This window comes from Chiloscyllium plagiosum, chromosome 1, assembly GCF_004010195.1.
Source record: "Chiloscyllium plagiosum isolate BGI_BamShark_2017 chromosome 1, ASM401019v2, whole genome shotgun sequence".
NCBI classification, from domain to species: domain Eukaryota; kingdom Metazoa; phylum Chordata; class Chondrichthyes; order Orectolobiformes; family Hemiscylliidae; genus Chiloscyllium; species Chiloscyllium plagiosum.
Genome location: NC_057710.1, coordinates 40,907,147 through 40,920,931, shown reverse-complemented (window position 1 = coordinate 40,920,931; position 13,785 = coordinate 40,907,147). Strand labels below are relative to the sequence as shown.

General features: G+C 41.1%; 1 protein-coding gene across 12 annotated transcripts in view; it reads right to left on the bottom strand.

Annotated features, from left to right (window-relative positions):
* nedd4l (NEDD4 like E3 ubiquitin protein ligase) overlaps positions 1-13,785 on the bottom strand; it is a 485,500-nt gene that overhangs the window by 295,271 nt on the left and 176,444 nt on the right. The window contains exon 1 of one of the 12 annotated variants that reach the window (XM_043678288.1): positions 11,560-11,666. The exons of the other annotated variants lie outside the window; for them this stretch is intronic. Within the exon in view, the coding sequence (XP_043534223.1) occupies positions 11,560-11,651 (92 nt within the window). The 5' untranslated portion in view covers positions 11,652-11,666. Of the gene's footprint in view, positions 1-11,559; positions 11,667-13,785 lie in introns of those variants that run through there. 12 annotated transcript variants of the gene reach the window in all.

Sequence of the window (13,785 nt, the reverse complement as noted above, 5' to 3'; positions counted from 1 at the left end):
GTTCCTGATTGAATACTGACGAAAGGTATTCATTCAGTGTCTCCCCAATCTCTTCAGCCTCCACACGCAACTTCCCACTACTATCCTTGACTGGACCTATTCCTACCCTAGTCATTCTTTTATTCCTGACATACCTATAGAAAGCCTTAGGGTTTTCCCTAATCCTACCAACTAAGGACCTTTCATGTCCCCTCCTTGCTGCTCTTAGCTCTCTCTTCAGGTCCTTCCTGGCTACCTTATAACTCTCAATCGCCCCAATTGAACCTTCATGCCTCATCTTTACATAGGCTGCCCTCTTCCATTTAACAAGGGATTCCAATTCTTTATTCAACCACGGCTCCCTCACACGACCCTTTCCTCCCTGCCTGACAGGTACATACTTATCAAGGACACTCAATAGTTGCTCCTTGAACAAGCTCCACATATCAATTATGCCCTTGCCTTGAAGCTTACTTTTCCAAGCCACAGATCGTAAGTCATGCCTCACAGCATCATAGTTTCCCTGCCCCCAGCTATAACTCTTGCCCTGTAGTGCACACTTATCCCTCTCCATCACTAGAGTAAAAGTCACCAAATTATGGTCACTGTCCCCAAAGTGCTCACCCATCTCTAATTCTAACACCTGGCCTGGTTTGTTCCCCAAAACCAAATCCAGTATGGCCTCACCTCTTGTTGACCTATCTACATATTGTGTCAGGAAACCCTCCTGCACACATTGGACAAACACTGACCCATCTAACGAACTTGAGCTATAGCTTTCCCAATCAATATCAGGAAAGTTAAAGTCCCCCATAACAACCACCCTATTACTTTCACTCTTCTCTTGAATCATCCTCGCAATCCTTTCTTCTACGATTCTAGGACTATTAGGAGGCCTGTAGAAAACTCCTAACAGGGTGAGCTCACCTTTCCTATTCCTAACCTCAGCCCAAACTACCTCAGATGGCGAGTCTTCATCCATCGTCCTTTCCACCGCTGTAATACTAATAATACAATTCTTCGCTGTCCATTAAACTTACAATTTTAGTGTCATCTGCAAACTTACTAATTATACCTCTTATACTCACATCCAAATTATTTATTTAAAAGACAAAAGTTAGTGGACCCAGCACCGATCCTTACGGCACTCCACTGGTCACAGGCCTTCAGCCTGAAAAGCAACCCTCCACCACCACCCTCTGTCTTATACCATCGAGCCAGTTCTGTATCCAAATGGATAGTTCTCCCTGTATTCCATGAGATCTAACCTTGCTAACCAGTCTCTTATGGGGAACCTTGTCGAACACCTTACTGAAGTCCATATAGATCACGTCCACCACTCTGCCCTCATCAATCCTCTTTGTTGCTTGTTCAAAAAACTCAATTCAAGTTCATAGGACATGATTTCCCATGCACAAAGCCATGTTGACAATCCCTAATCGAACCTTGCCTTTCCAAATACATGTAAATCCTGTCCTTCAGGATTCCATCCAACAACTTGCCCACGACCGATGTCAGGCTCAACGGTCTATAGTTCCCTAGCTTTTCCTTATCACCTCTCTTAAATAGTGCCACCACATTAGCTAGTCTTCTGGCACCTCACCGTAACTATCAATGATACAAATATCTCAGCAAGGGACTCCGCAATCACTTCCGAGCATCCCACAGAGTTCCATGGTACACCTGATCAAGTCCTAAAGATTTGTCTACTTTTATGAATTTCAAGACATCCAGCACCACCTTCTCTGTAATATGGACATTTTTCAAGATGTCACCCATCTATTCCCCAACCTTCTGTATCTTCCATGCCCTTCTCCACAGTAAACACTGATGCAAAATACTTGTCTAGTATCTCCCCCATTTCCTGCGGCTCCACACAAAGGCCGCCTTGCTGATCTTTGAGGGGCCCTATTCTCTCCCTCGTTACCCTTTTGTCCTTAATGTATTTGTAAAAACTCTTTGGATTCTCCTTAATTCTATTTGCCAAAGCTATCTCATGTCCCCTTTCTGTCCTCCTGATTTCCCTCTTAAGTATATTCCTACTGTCTTTATACTCTAAGGATTCACTCTATCTATCCTGTCTATTCCTGACATATACTTCCTTCTTTTTCTCAACCAAACTCTCAATTTCTCGAGTCAGCCAGCATTCCCTACACCTACCAACCTTTTCTTTCAGCCTAACAGGAATGTACTTGTCTCTGGACTCTCTTTATTTTATCTTTGAAGGCTTCCCATTTTCCAGCCGTCCCTTTACCTGCGAACATCTACTCCCAATCAGCTTGTCAAAGATCTTAGATTAGAATGGTGCTGGAAAAGCACAGCAGTTCAGGCAGCGTCTGAGGAGCATGAAAATCAACGTTTCGGGCAAAAGCCCTTCATCAGGAATAGAGGCAGGGGGCCTGCAGGGTGGAGAGATAAATGAGAGGAGGGCGGGGGTTAGGAGAAAGTAGCATAGAGTACAATAGGTGCAGGGCAGAGGAAATGACCTGAGAGTTGCAGTGGGAGAGGGACTCCCCTGAGATGCTTGCCCAATACCATCAAAATTTGCTTTCCTCCTTTTTAAAACTTCAACTTTTAGATGCAGTCTATCCTTTTCCATCACTATTTTGAAACTAATAGAATTATGGTCACTGGCCCCAAGTGCTTCCCCCACTGACACTTTAATCACTTGCTCTGTCTTATTTCCCAAGAGATCAAGTTTTGCACCTTCTCCTAGTTGGTACATCCACATACTGACTCAGAAAACTTTCCTGTACACACTTAACAAGTTCCTCTCCGTCTAAACCTTTAATACTATGGCAGTCAGATTCTATTTCTGGAAACTTAAAATCCCTTACTACAACCACCCTATTATTCTTACAGATAACGGAGATCTCCTTACAAATTTGTTTCTCAATTTCCCGCTGACTAGTAGTGGCTCTATAATACAATCCTAATTAGGTGGTTCTCTGTTCCACCCAAATAAATAACTTCCCTGGATGTATTCCCAGGAATATCCTCCCTCAGTACAGCTGTAACGCTGTCCCTTATCAAAATCACCACTCCCCCTCCTCTCTTGCCCCCCTTTCTATCCTGGAACATTAAGCTGTCGATCCTGTCCATCCTTGAGCCATGTTTCTGTAATTGCTATGATATCCCAGCCCCATGTTCCTAACCATGCCCTGAGTTCATTTGCCTTCCCTGTTAGGCGTCTTGCAGTGAAGTAAATGCAGTTTAATTTATCAGTCCTACCTTGTTCTCTGCTTTGTTTCTGCCTGCCCTGACTGTTTGACATGCTCCCTTTCCCAACTGTACCAGTCTCAGATTGATGTCTTTTCTCAGTATTTCCAGGGAACCTCCCCCCCTCCTCCCCCCCAACCATCGTGGACCTCCTTTTTAAAATCCTGCCTAACTTTCTACATTCTCCTTTCAGAATCTCATCCTTTTCCCTTCCTATGTTGTTGACACTAATGTGTACAATGACCTCTTGCTGGTCCCTCTCCCCTTTGAGAACATTCTGCACCCTCTCGGAGATATCTCACATACTGGCACCAGGGAGGCAACACACCATTCTGATTTTTGGCTGCTGGCTACAGAAGCATCTGTCTGTGGAGACAGTAGCCAAAATCTTTTTAAAGTCTGAATAGATCAGTGAAGCTGTCAAGGACGTCAGGTCCAAGATAAGAATAAACAGCATTTGGATTTGTTTTTAAGGAGACAGTACATTTGACATTCTCCAAAAGAACTTACTTTTATTCAGCAGTTTTGAAAAAAATAATAGCTTTGCACAGAGAAAACAAACACTAGCCAGGAAGTGGAAGGTCAGGGATCAAAATATTGCACAGCTTTGGGAGCATGGAGAGGTGGAAAAAACAGAAAGGGTAATGATAAATCCAGAGATCAACATGCAGGAGCAAATTTATCAACAGACAAAATGAGGTGTGACAGCAAAAATGTCAGAAACAAAGGAACTCAGTTGGCAACAATTCAAGAGGAATTTGCAGAAAAAGGATTTACAGTAAATTGCATAAACAGTGAGAATTCGGTGTACAGTAACGTAGGATGGCAAGTCAACACCTACCAGTAATGACAGAGATGCTGGACAAGTGGGATGTGATACAGTACACATAAGACCATAAGACCATAAGAACGGGTCCTAGTCTCCTCGTTTAGCTGAAACAATTTCCTAGCATCCACCTTTTCCAAGCCATGTATTATTTTGTATGTCTCTATTAAGTCTCCCCTTAATCTTCTAAACTCCACCGAATACAATCCCAGTATCCTCAGCCGTTTTTCATATGTTAGACCTGTCATTCCAGGGATCATCCGTGTGAATCTCCGCTGGACACGTTCCAGTGCCAGTATGTCCTTCCTGAGGTGTGGGGACCAAAACTGGACATAGTACTCCAAATGGGGCCTAACCAGCGCTTTATAAAGTCTTAGTAGTACATCTCTGCTTTTATATTCCGACCCTCTTGAGATAAGAGACAACATTGCATTCGCTTTCTTAATCACGGACTCAACCTGCATGTTTACCTTTAGAGAATCCTGGACTAGCACTCCCAGATCCCTTTGTGGTTTGGCTTTATTAATTTTCTCACCATTTAGTAAGTAGTCTATGCTTTTATTCTTTTTGCCAAAGTGCAAGACCTCGCACTTGCTCATGTTAAATTCCATCAGCCATTTCCTGGACCGCTCTCCCAACCTGTCTAGATCCTTCTGTAGCCTCCCCACTTCCTCAGTACTACCTGCCTGTCCACCTAACTTCGTATCATCGGCAAACTTCGCTAGAATGCCCCCGGTTCCCTCATCCAAATCGTTAATATATAATGCGAACAGCTGTGGCCCCAGCACCGAACCCTGCGGGACACCGCTCGTCACCGGCTGCCATTCTGAAAAAGAACCTTTTATCCCAACTCTCTGCCTTCTGTTAGACAGCCAATCCTCAATCCATCCCAGCAGCTCACCTCGAACACCATGGGCCCTCACCTTGCTCAGCAGCCTCCCGTGTGGCACCTTATCAAAGGCCTTTTGAAAGTCTAGATAGACCACATCCACTGGGTTTCCCTGGTCTAACCTACTTGTTACCTCTTCAAAAAATTCCAACAGGTTTGTCAGGCATGACATGCAACAGATTCACTGGTTAACTGTAACTGAAGCTTGTTCCTGTTAAATATTTCTACCCACAGATAAAGTGGCACAATTTCCTCAACACCGTGCAGGCAATATGTCAAGCCAAATGATTCAGCTGTTTTGAAATTTACAACTCAAAAGTGGGACCAATGTAACTAAAATGTTGAATTCTTACAAGACTACGATAGAGAAGCATGAAGTGATGCGCTTTCAAACTGAACAGAGAAAATATAAAGCAAGCGATCAAATTTGAAGGATAATTCAGAGAAAAAAAAGACCAAGCACATTCACATATAAAAACTTAGGGTGGCAAATCAAAGAGATAAATGTATTTTTAAAAATAGAATCTTTAGCTTTATTAATGGAATACAAAATGATGGCAGATGTGCTAAACTTTATAAATCTTTATAAATAAAACCTTAGGTTCCAGCTACAGTATTGCAAAACATTCTGCACAGCACATTTGAAGAAGTATAGATCAAAGCAGCCAAACCAGGATTAAATGAACAACACAGCCAAATCCAAGGGCTGATTGGCCTATTCCTGCTGCTATTTTCCATATTTCTGTCCCAGGGAAGAGGGTCTGCAATTACGCTCAGAGACTGAAGAAATTGAGGCTGTTTTCCTTAAATCATAAAAAAGTAGATGGGGAAATGAATAAAACTTTGAAAAGCGATGAAGGCTAAATCCAAACTAAAGAAGAAATGGTTTCAGCTTGCAGGAGGGTCAATGATGACATGTTTAACATAATTGACCAAAAAAAAGTGGGGAGATAGAAACGTTTATTTCCTGGACACTGCGCTGTGTTACGATAATTTGAGAATGCATTGCTTGAGAAGTTGACGGAAACAGAATTATTATCTTTCAAACTATATTCAAATATATTTCAGATATATTCTTGAAAAATATTTGCACAGCCCTCAGGTAAGTAGGGAAAAACAGATTGCACATTTAAAAAAAAATGATATTCACATGCAAAAATGACAGTAATTATTAAACAAGTTCCAACTAACAGTAAAGTCTAAAATTCATATGAATTAAATTAAGTTTCTGAAGTATTTACACACTGCAACAACAGTTTAAATCATACTTTTATGTGACAATGACAGGAATATGTGTTAGCGTGCTTGCATCATATCCTGGATATCTAGATATCTGAAGATCACTATCATTTCCACAGGCAAGATCAGAGTGGAGGCCTTTGGTAACAACACTGCATTTGACCAAGTGTGGTATCAAGGAGCCCAAGCAAAACAAGAGTCACACCTGGCACATAGGAAGATGGTCATGGTTGTTGCAGGTCAGTCATCCTCAGCTCCAGGCTAAGTCTGCAGAAGCTCCTCAGAGTAGTGTCCTTGGTCCAATCATTTTCAGCTGCTCCATCAATGAACTTCCCTCCATCATAAGGTCAGAAGTGGGACGTTTGCCAATGACTGCACAATGTTAAGCACCATTCATGACTCCTCAGATACTGAAGTAGCCCATATCCCAATGCAGCAAAGACCTGGTCAATATCCAAGTTTGAATTGAAAAGCATAACATTCATGCCATGTGAACGCCAGGCAACAACCGCCTCCAGCAACTGACAATCTAACCACTGTAACTTGACATTACCATCAAGGAAAGTCCCATTATCAACACTCGCAGGGTTACCAGTGACCAGAACCTCGACTGGATTCATCATATCAATACAGTTGCTATAACTATTACCCAAAGGTGAGCAATATTACTGTGTATTCCTCACCTCCTGACCCCAATGCCTGTCAATCACACCAAATCAGGAGTGCGATGGAATACTCCCACTTGCCTGCATGGGTGCAGCTCCAACAACACTCAAGAAGCTTGACACCACCAAGACAAAGCAGCCAACTTGACTGGCACGACGTCCACCAACTACGCTCAGTAGCAGCAGTGTACAATTTGCTAGAGGCATTGTATAAATTCTCCTAAGGTCCAATGACAGCACATTCTAAACCTATGACCATTTCAGCTAGAAGAAGGGGAGCAGATATATGGGAACATTACCACCCGCAAGTTCTTCTCCAAGCCACTCCCCATCCTGACTTGGAAAAAGACTGTCGCTAGGTCAAAATTCTGGAATTCCCTTCCTAATGGTATTGTGGGTTCAGCCACATCACATGGACTGTGGTGATTGAACAATGCAGCTCACCACCACTTTCTCAAACACACGGGTGAAAGTGAGGACTGCAGATGCTGGAAATCAGAGTGGTGCTGAAAAAGCACAGCAGGTCAGGTAGCATCCGAGGAGCAGGAAAATCGATGTTTCAGACAAAAGCCTTTCATCACTCCTAACGAAGGGCTTTTGCCCGAAATGTCGATTTTCCTGCTCCTCAGATGCTTCCTGGCCTGCTGTGCTTTTCCAGCAACACTCTAATCTTGACCAGTTTCTCAAAGGGACAGGCAATAAAAATGCTGGCCAGCAGGCCACACCCATATTCCAAGAATGAATTTTTAAAAATAAATATGCATAGGATGTTTCCTCACAGAAGAATCTAAAAAAGGCCACTAGTTTAAAATAAAGGTTACCATTTAAGAAACAAATAAGGAGAATTCTTTCTCCCCCCTCACAGAGGATGAGTCTTTGGAACTCACCTCCTCAAAAGCCAGTGAAAGCAGCATCCTTGAATACTTTTAATGCAGAAGTAGATAGATTCTTGAGGGATAAGCAATAGACTGAAAGCTTATGTTGTGCAGGTGGGAATGCACTGTCATCAGATCAACCATGATCATATCGAATGGTAGTGCAAGCTTGAGAAGAAAGGAGCCTATTCCTGCTCCTAATTCTTGTGTTAGTGACAATGTATTCCATCTTCAATGCACCACATGGAGCAACGAAATATTGCTGTCTATCACAAAGTTAAACTGAATGTCCATCGGTACAACATCTAAAATACTGAGAAATCAAATTACCACAGATTGCACTTAATTCAGTTCCTCTAAAGTAATTTCCAATGACTATATAAATAACACAGATATATGCATACACACAGTTTATGTGTACAATTATTAATCATACCATCTTATTAACAGGAAAATAAATGCACATTTGTGAAGGTTTACTCAATTTGCAAATTGATAGACAAGAGTTGTGTTGGAAAAAGTTCTTTAGGTAAAGAGGAAAGACAATGGATCTGTTTGGATGACAGATATCTTTCTTAAATAATGAAGCCTATTTTAACTAAGTGATCTTGACTGACAAAGAACACCACATACTTCTTCAACTACACTTGCAACAAGCAACAAAACTTGATGGCCGACTTTAAAAGAAGTTATCAAACAATCAATATTGAAATCGAAAAGCCGTGCTGAAATATTCAACATTTTTTTCTTTCCTTGTAAAACAAATACACGCCACGATATTTTTAGTCAGCTGTATTTTTGCAGTTTTACATGAAACCAGCTGAGGTCAGGAACTGTTGGAGCATGGACAGACACAACATAACGGCATTGAATTTAAATCATGAGCAACAACCTTCACTTTCCAATCCATTATTATTTGGAAGAATCAGAGCGTCCAATTTCATTTAGGTTAATGAGGGCTCTTGCTCATTTACTTCAGTTCAATGCCTTTGTTGTGGTTATCCAGGTTCCACATTAACTGCTTTTGTAGAAAAATTGTGAAATGAAAGTATACTATGCAAACTTGCAATGTATTTATTTATACAAAACCAAGATCAGGAAAGAAAATGCAAACATTTAACAGTATGATAAGCAACAGTTCAATTTTCTCAGTCCTATACTTCAAAATATCCATTTCTTTCAATTCTGGAAAATTACTTGTTTACCATAGAAACAATTTCTACACTAATTCGGTCCACAGATGTTACATTCAAAATGTTTGTTCACACAATCTTTTTAGCTTTATTTGAAAACTCATCATAACGTCTCTCACACTCCCTATCATCCTGTGGATTCCACCATTAAGCAAGTATTAACAGTACATTTGGAACGTCAGAAAGCAACCCATCAGAGTAAGTAAATAAATGATAAATCATATATAACTAATTTGGTGGAGTTCTTCAAAGATATAACAAATGGAAAACAGTGTCCTATAGATGTGGTATATCTGAACTTGCTGAAAGCATTTGGTAAAGTGGAGTACAAAAAGTTAATACAGAAGATGAGACATAATTGGGAGTAATATATTAGTTTGGATCGTAGACTGACTAAACAACAGAAAGCAGATGAGGACTAAAGGACTTTTATTGTTGGTAGGCTGTAACTAGTGGGGTGCCACAGGTTTTGGTGTTCAGACCCCCAACTATTGACTATCTTAATGACTTGCATGGAGGTACAGAATGCATAATAGCCAAATTTGCACATGACATTTACAACAAAGAAATCAGAAATTTGCCAATGGTTATGAATAGGTCAGATGAATGAGCCAAGATATGGCAGATGGAGTTTAACATGGTTTAGTGGGAGGTCATCCATTTTGGTCAGAAGAATAAATGGAGACCAACTTCAGGTGCTTCAATCCAGAGGGATTTAGATATTCCTGTGCAGTAGTTGCTGAGAGCTAGCTTTCGATTACAGCACGTAATAAGAACAAATGTAATTTTGACACTTAAAGCAAAAGAAATGGAGTCAAAAAGTGGGGAAATGTTGCAGTTGTACAAGGCATTGATAAGGCTGCGTCTGGACTACTGTGTACAGGTTTGCTCCTCTTACATGAGGATGTATGTAATTGCATTGGAGACAGTTCAAAGAAGATTCACTAGATTAATTTGAGAGATGGAAGGCTTGAGTTAGGAGGAGAGTTGACATGTTGAGGTCTGTACTCACTAGGGTTTAGAAGAACGAGAGGAAATCTAATTGAGGTATCCAAGATGCTAAAGGGGATTGACAAAATAGATGGATAGCAGATGTTTCCACTTGTGAGGCAATCTAGAATGAGAGATCATAGTTTCAGACGAAAGGTTGGCAGATTTCTTCTCTCAAAGCATCGTGAATTTGTGGAAATCATTATCCCAAATTATGATGGATATCAAGACATTGAATAATTTTAAGGAAGAGACAGCCAGGTCTTTAATTAGTAATAGATTGAAAGGTTATAGAGGGCAGGCAGGAAAATGGACTTCAGGCCAAGATAAGATCAGTCATGATCTTACGAAAAGGCAGAGCAGATTACAAGGGCTGAATTGTGTACTCCTGCACCTAGTTCTCAGAAGTTTAAATATAAAAAGTCCGAAAAGTTAACTTCTAGTCCAGTTCCAATCACCTCATTGAACCCTTTACTACCCATTGCCCTAAAGAGTTATTTTCAGGATACCTTCTGCTCAACCTATGAAAGAAAGGTGCCCAAAGTGGGGTAACCCAGTTGCATTCAGCTGGGAATCTACACCCTGAAGGAATACCATCGCCGTGGTAAAAACAAATAATTTTTGATAATAATAAATTCCTCACATTCATAATGGTAGACCTATTTTGAAACTGTGTGCCTGTAATTCCAGGTTCCCAACATGGAGCAACATCCTTTCATTCTGCCTTGTCAAGCCACATCAAAATCTTAGACGTTTCAATAAGATCACAAAAATACCTGATTTGGAGGAGCTGGAGTTGGACTGGGGTGGACAAATTTTAGAGTCACACAACACCAGGTTGTGGTCCAACAGCTGTATTTGGAAGCACTAGCTTTTGAGATGCTGCCTCTTCATCAGGTGGTTGTGGAACATGACCATACAACACAGAATTTATAGCATAAGGGTTACAGTGTAATGGCGTTGTAATATACGAAACAGCTTTAGTTAAAAATCACAACACCAAGTTATAGTTCATAAACAAATTTAGATTAAATCTTTCATCTTTTAGAATGGGATATGGTGGTTTAGGTTCTTTAATACATAAATCCCAGAATTACATGTTTAAGGTTGCATCAGCTTATGATGGGGCTATAGGTATAATCTCAGCTCAGACAATGCATTAAATGTGTGAAGGTAAAGTCTGTACCAATATTGTGTCAATTCTGTTTCTAAAGTGGGGCTTACAGAATCTTACATGGATTTATACAATTTTTGAGCAAAATAAAACGTAATTTTGTAAATACAAATTCACCTCATAAATTTATATGTGTGCACATGCAGGAGAGACAGAGTGGGTGTATGTGAGTGTGTGCATGTGGGTGAGAGTGCGTGTGAAAGAGTGTGTGTATGCGTGTGTGTAAGCTTGGTCAAATATGTGTGTGTGAGATGGAGTATAAGCTTGTAAGAGGGTGCATACATGGAGGTGAGCGCAGGGGGTGCATGTATCTGCATATGAAAAAGAGTCTGTGTGAGCGAGCGAGTGAGTGAGAGAGAAAGTACATGGTGCAGTGGGGTCAACTGTCGTGTGACATGAACTCAAGGTTCCAGTTGAGGCCATCCTCATGGGTATCCAACTTGGCTATCAGCCTCTGCTCAGCCACTCTGCGTTGTAGCTTGTCCTGAAATCACCTTGAAGGATGCTCACCTGGAGGTCCAAGGCTGAATGCCCCAGACCGCGGAAGTGTTCCCCGAGTGGGAGGGAACAGTCCTGTCTGATGATCGCTGTGCGATGTCCATTCATCCGTTGTCATAGCATCTGTTCAATCTCGCCTCAGTACCTAGCCTCAGGGCATCCCTGCCTGCAGCATATGAGATAGACAATTTTGGCCGCGTCACATGAGTACCTGCCCCATATATGGTGGGAGGTGACCCCACGTGTAATGGCGGTACCCGTGTTAACACTCTGTGTTGCACATCTTGCAGCGGCTGCCGTGACAGGGTTGTATGGCGACGTGGTCTCGGTTGTCCTGACATTCTTCTAAATTCCAATGAGTATAATCCCAACCTGATCAACCTTTTCTCATAGGATAATCCATTTAAGCCATAAATCATCCTAATGAATCTTCTCACCCTAATGAGGAGACAAAATTTGAATGTAATACCCCAGGTCTCCAATGCCCTGTAAGGTTGCAGTAACTTGACCTACTCTTACACTCCATCTCCCTTACAAAGTGTCTGGAGGTAAAGCTACACAAATCACTAAAACCACAAGAGGCAATTTAATAAGAACATAAGAACATTCGAACAAGGAGCAGAGGAATACAATTCAGCTCCTTTATCCTGCTCCACCATTTATTACAATCGTGGCTAATTGAACTTTGGACTCACAACTCCACTGCCTGTTTCATAACCCCTCAAACCATTACTAATTATAAATCTGTCCATCTCAAGTTTACTCAATGTCCCAGCATCCACTGTAATCTGGGATAGGAAATTCCATAGATTCACGATCCTGTGATATAAGTAATTTCTCCTAATCTGTTTTAAATGTGTTATCCCTTATCCTAAAACTATGACCTCTCCATTTAGATTTTCCCATATAGTATATGCATTCTTATAATAATTTGAATAATAAAGTAGGCCATAAATAAAACAAAGTCCTGAGTTTACTTTAAGAAAAACTGAATAGTAAAGAATGGAAAGTTATGTTGAAACTGCATAAGGCCTTGGTTACAGCACAACTAGAGAATGAAGGACTCTTCTGCTCTCCATTTTATGTTGAGGAATTGGAGAAGTTGTTTAAATGATACCAGAACTGAGAGCTGATTGCAAACCCATGATAAATATCTTTGTACAAATCAAATATTTTGATTGGGTAGAAATAGAAAAATCATCCTTTTTCAGGAGAGTTTCTATGCTGTACATCTCTATTTGACTCTATGATCAAAGATAAGGGATATAGATACGCCAAAAAAGAAATTCAAGAGAAATAATTTTATTCAAAGTAATTAAAAAGTCGAGGAGAAATCAAAATAAAGATGGGCACAATTAAGGGTAAGCTGGATAAATACATAAGGAGGAGAAGGAGATGCTGGTGGTGAGATGAAGCTCATTTAGAGCATAAACATTGACATGAATCGAGTGCTACGAGCTAGTGAGGGCATGAATGGAGGGATAGAGCAGATGATTGCATGGCTGAGGAGCTGGTGTATGGGAGAAGGATTCACCTTTTTGGATCAATGGAATCTCTTCTTGTAGAGGTGACCTGTACAAGAAGGACGGATTGCACCTAAATTGGAAGGGGACTAATATACTGGCAGGGAAATTTGCGAGAACTACTTGGGAGAATTTAAACTAGTAAGGTGGGGGGGTGGGACCCAGGGAGATAGTGAGGAAAGAGATCGATCTGAGACGGGTACAGCTGAGAACAGAAGTGAGTCAAACAGTCAGGGCAGGCAGGGACAGGGTAGGACTAATAAATTAAACTGCATTTATTTCAATCCAAGGGGCCTAACAGGGAAGGCAGGTGAACTCAGGGAAAGGTTAGAAACATGTGACTGGGATATCATAGCAATTACGGAAACATGGCTCAGGGATGGGCAGAACTGGCAGCTTAATGTTCCAGGATACAAATGCTACAGGAAGGATAGAAAGGGAGGCAAGAGAGGAGGGGGAGTGGCATTTTTGATAAGGGATAGCATTACAGCTGTGCTAAGGGAGGATATTCCCAGAAATACATCCAGGGAAGTTATTTGGGTGGAACTGAGAAATAAGAAAGGGATGATCACCTTATTGGGATTGTATTATAGACCCCCCAATAGTCAGAGGGAAATTGAGAAACAAACTTATAAGGAGATCTCAGCTATCTGTAAGAAAAATAAGGTGGTTATGGTTGGGGATTTTAACTTACCAAACATAGACTGGGACTGCC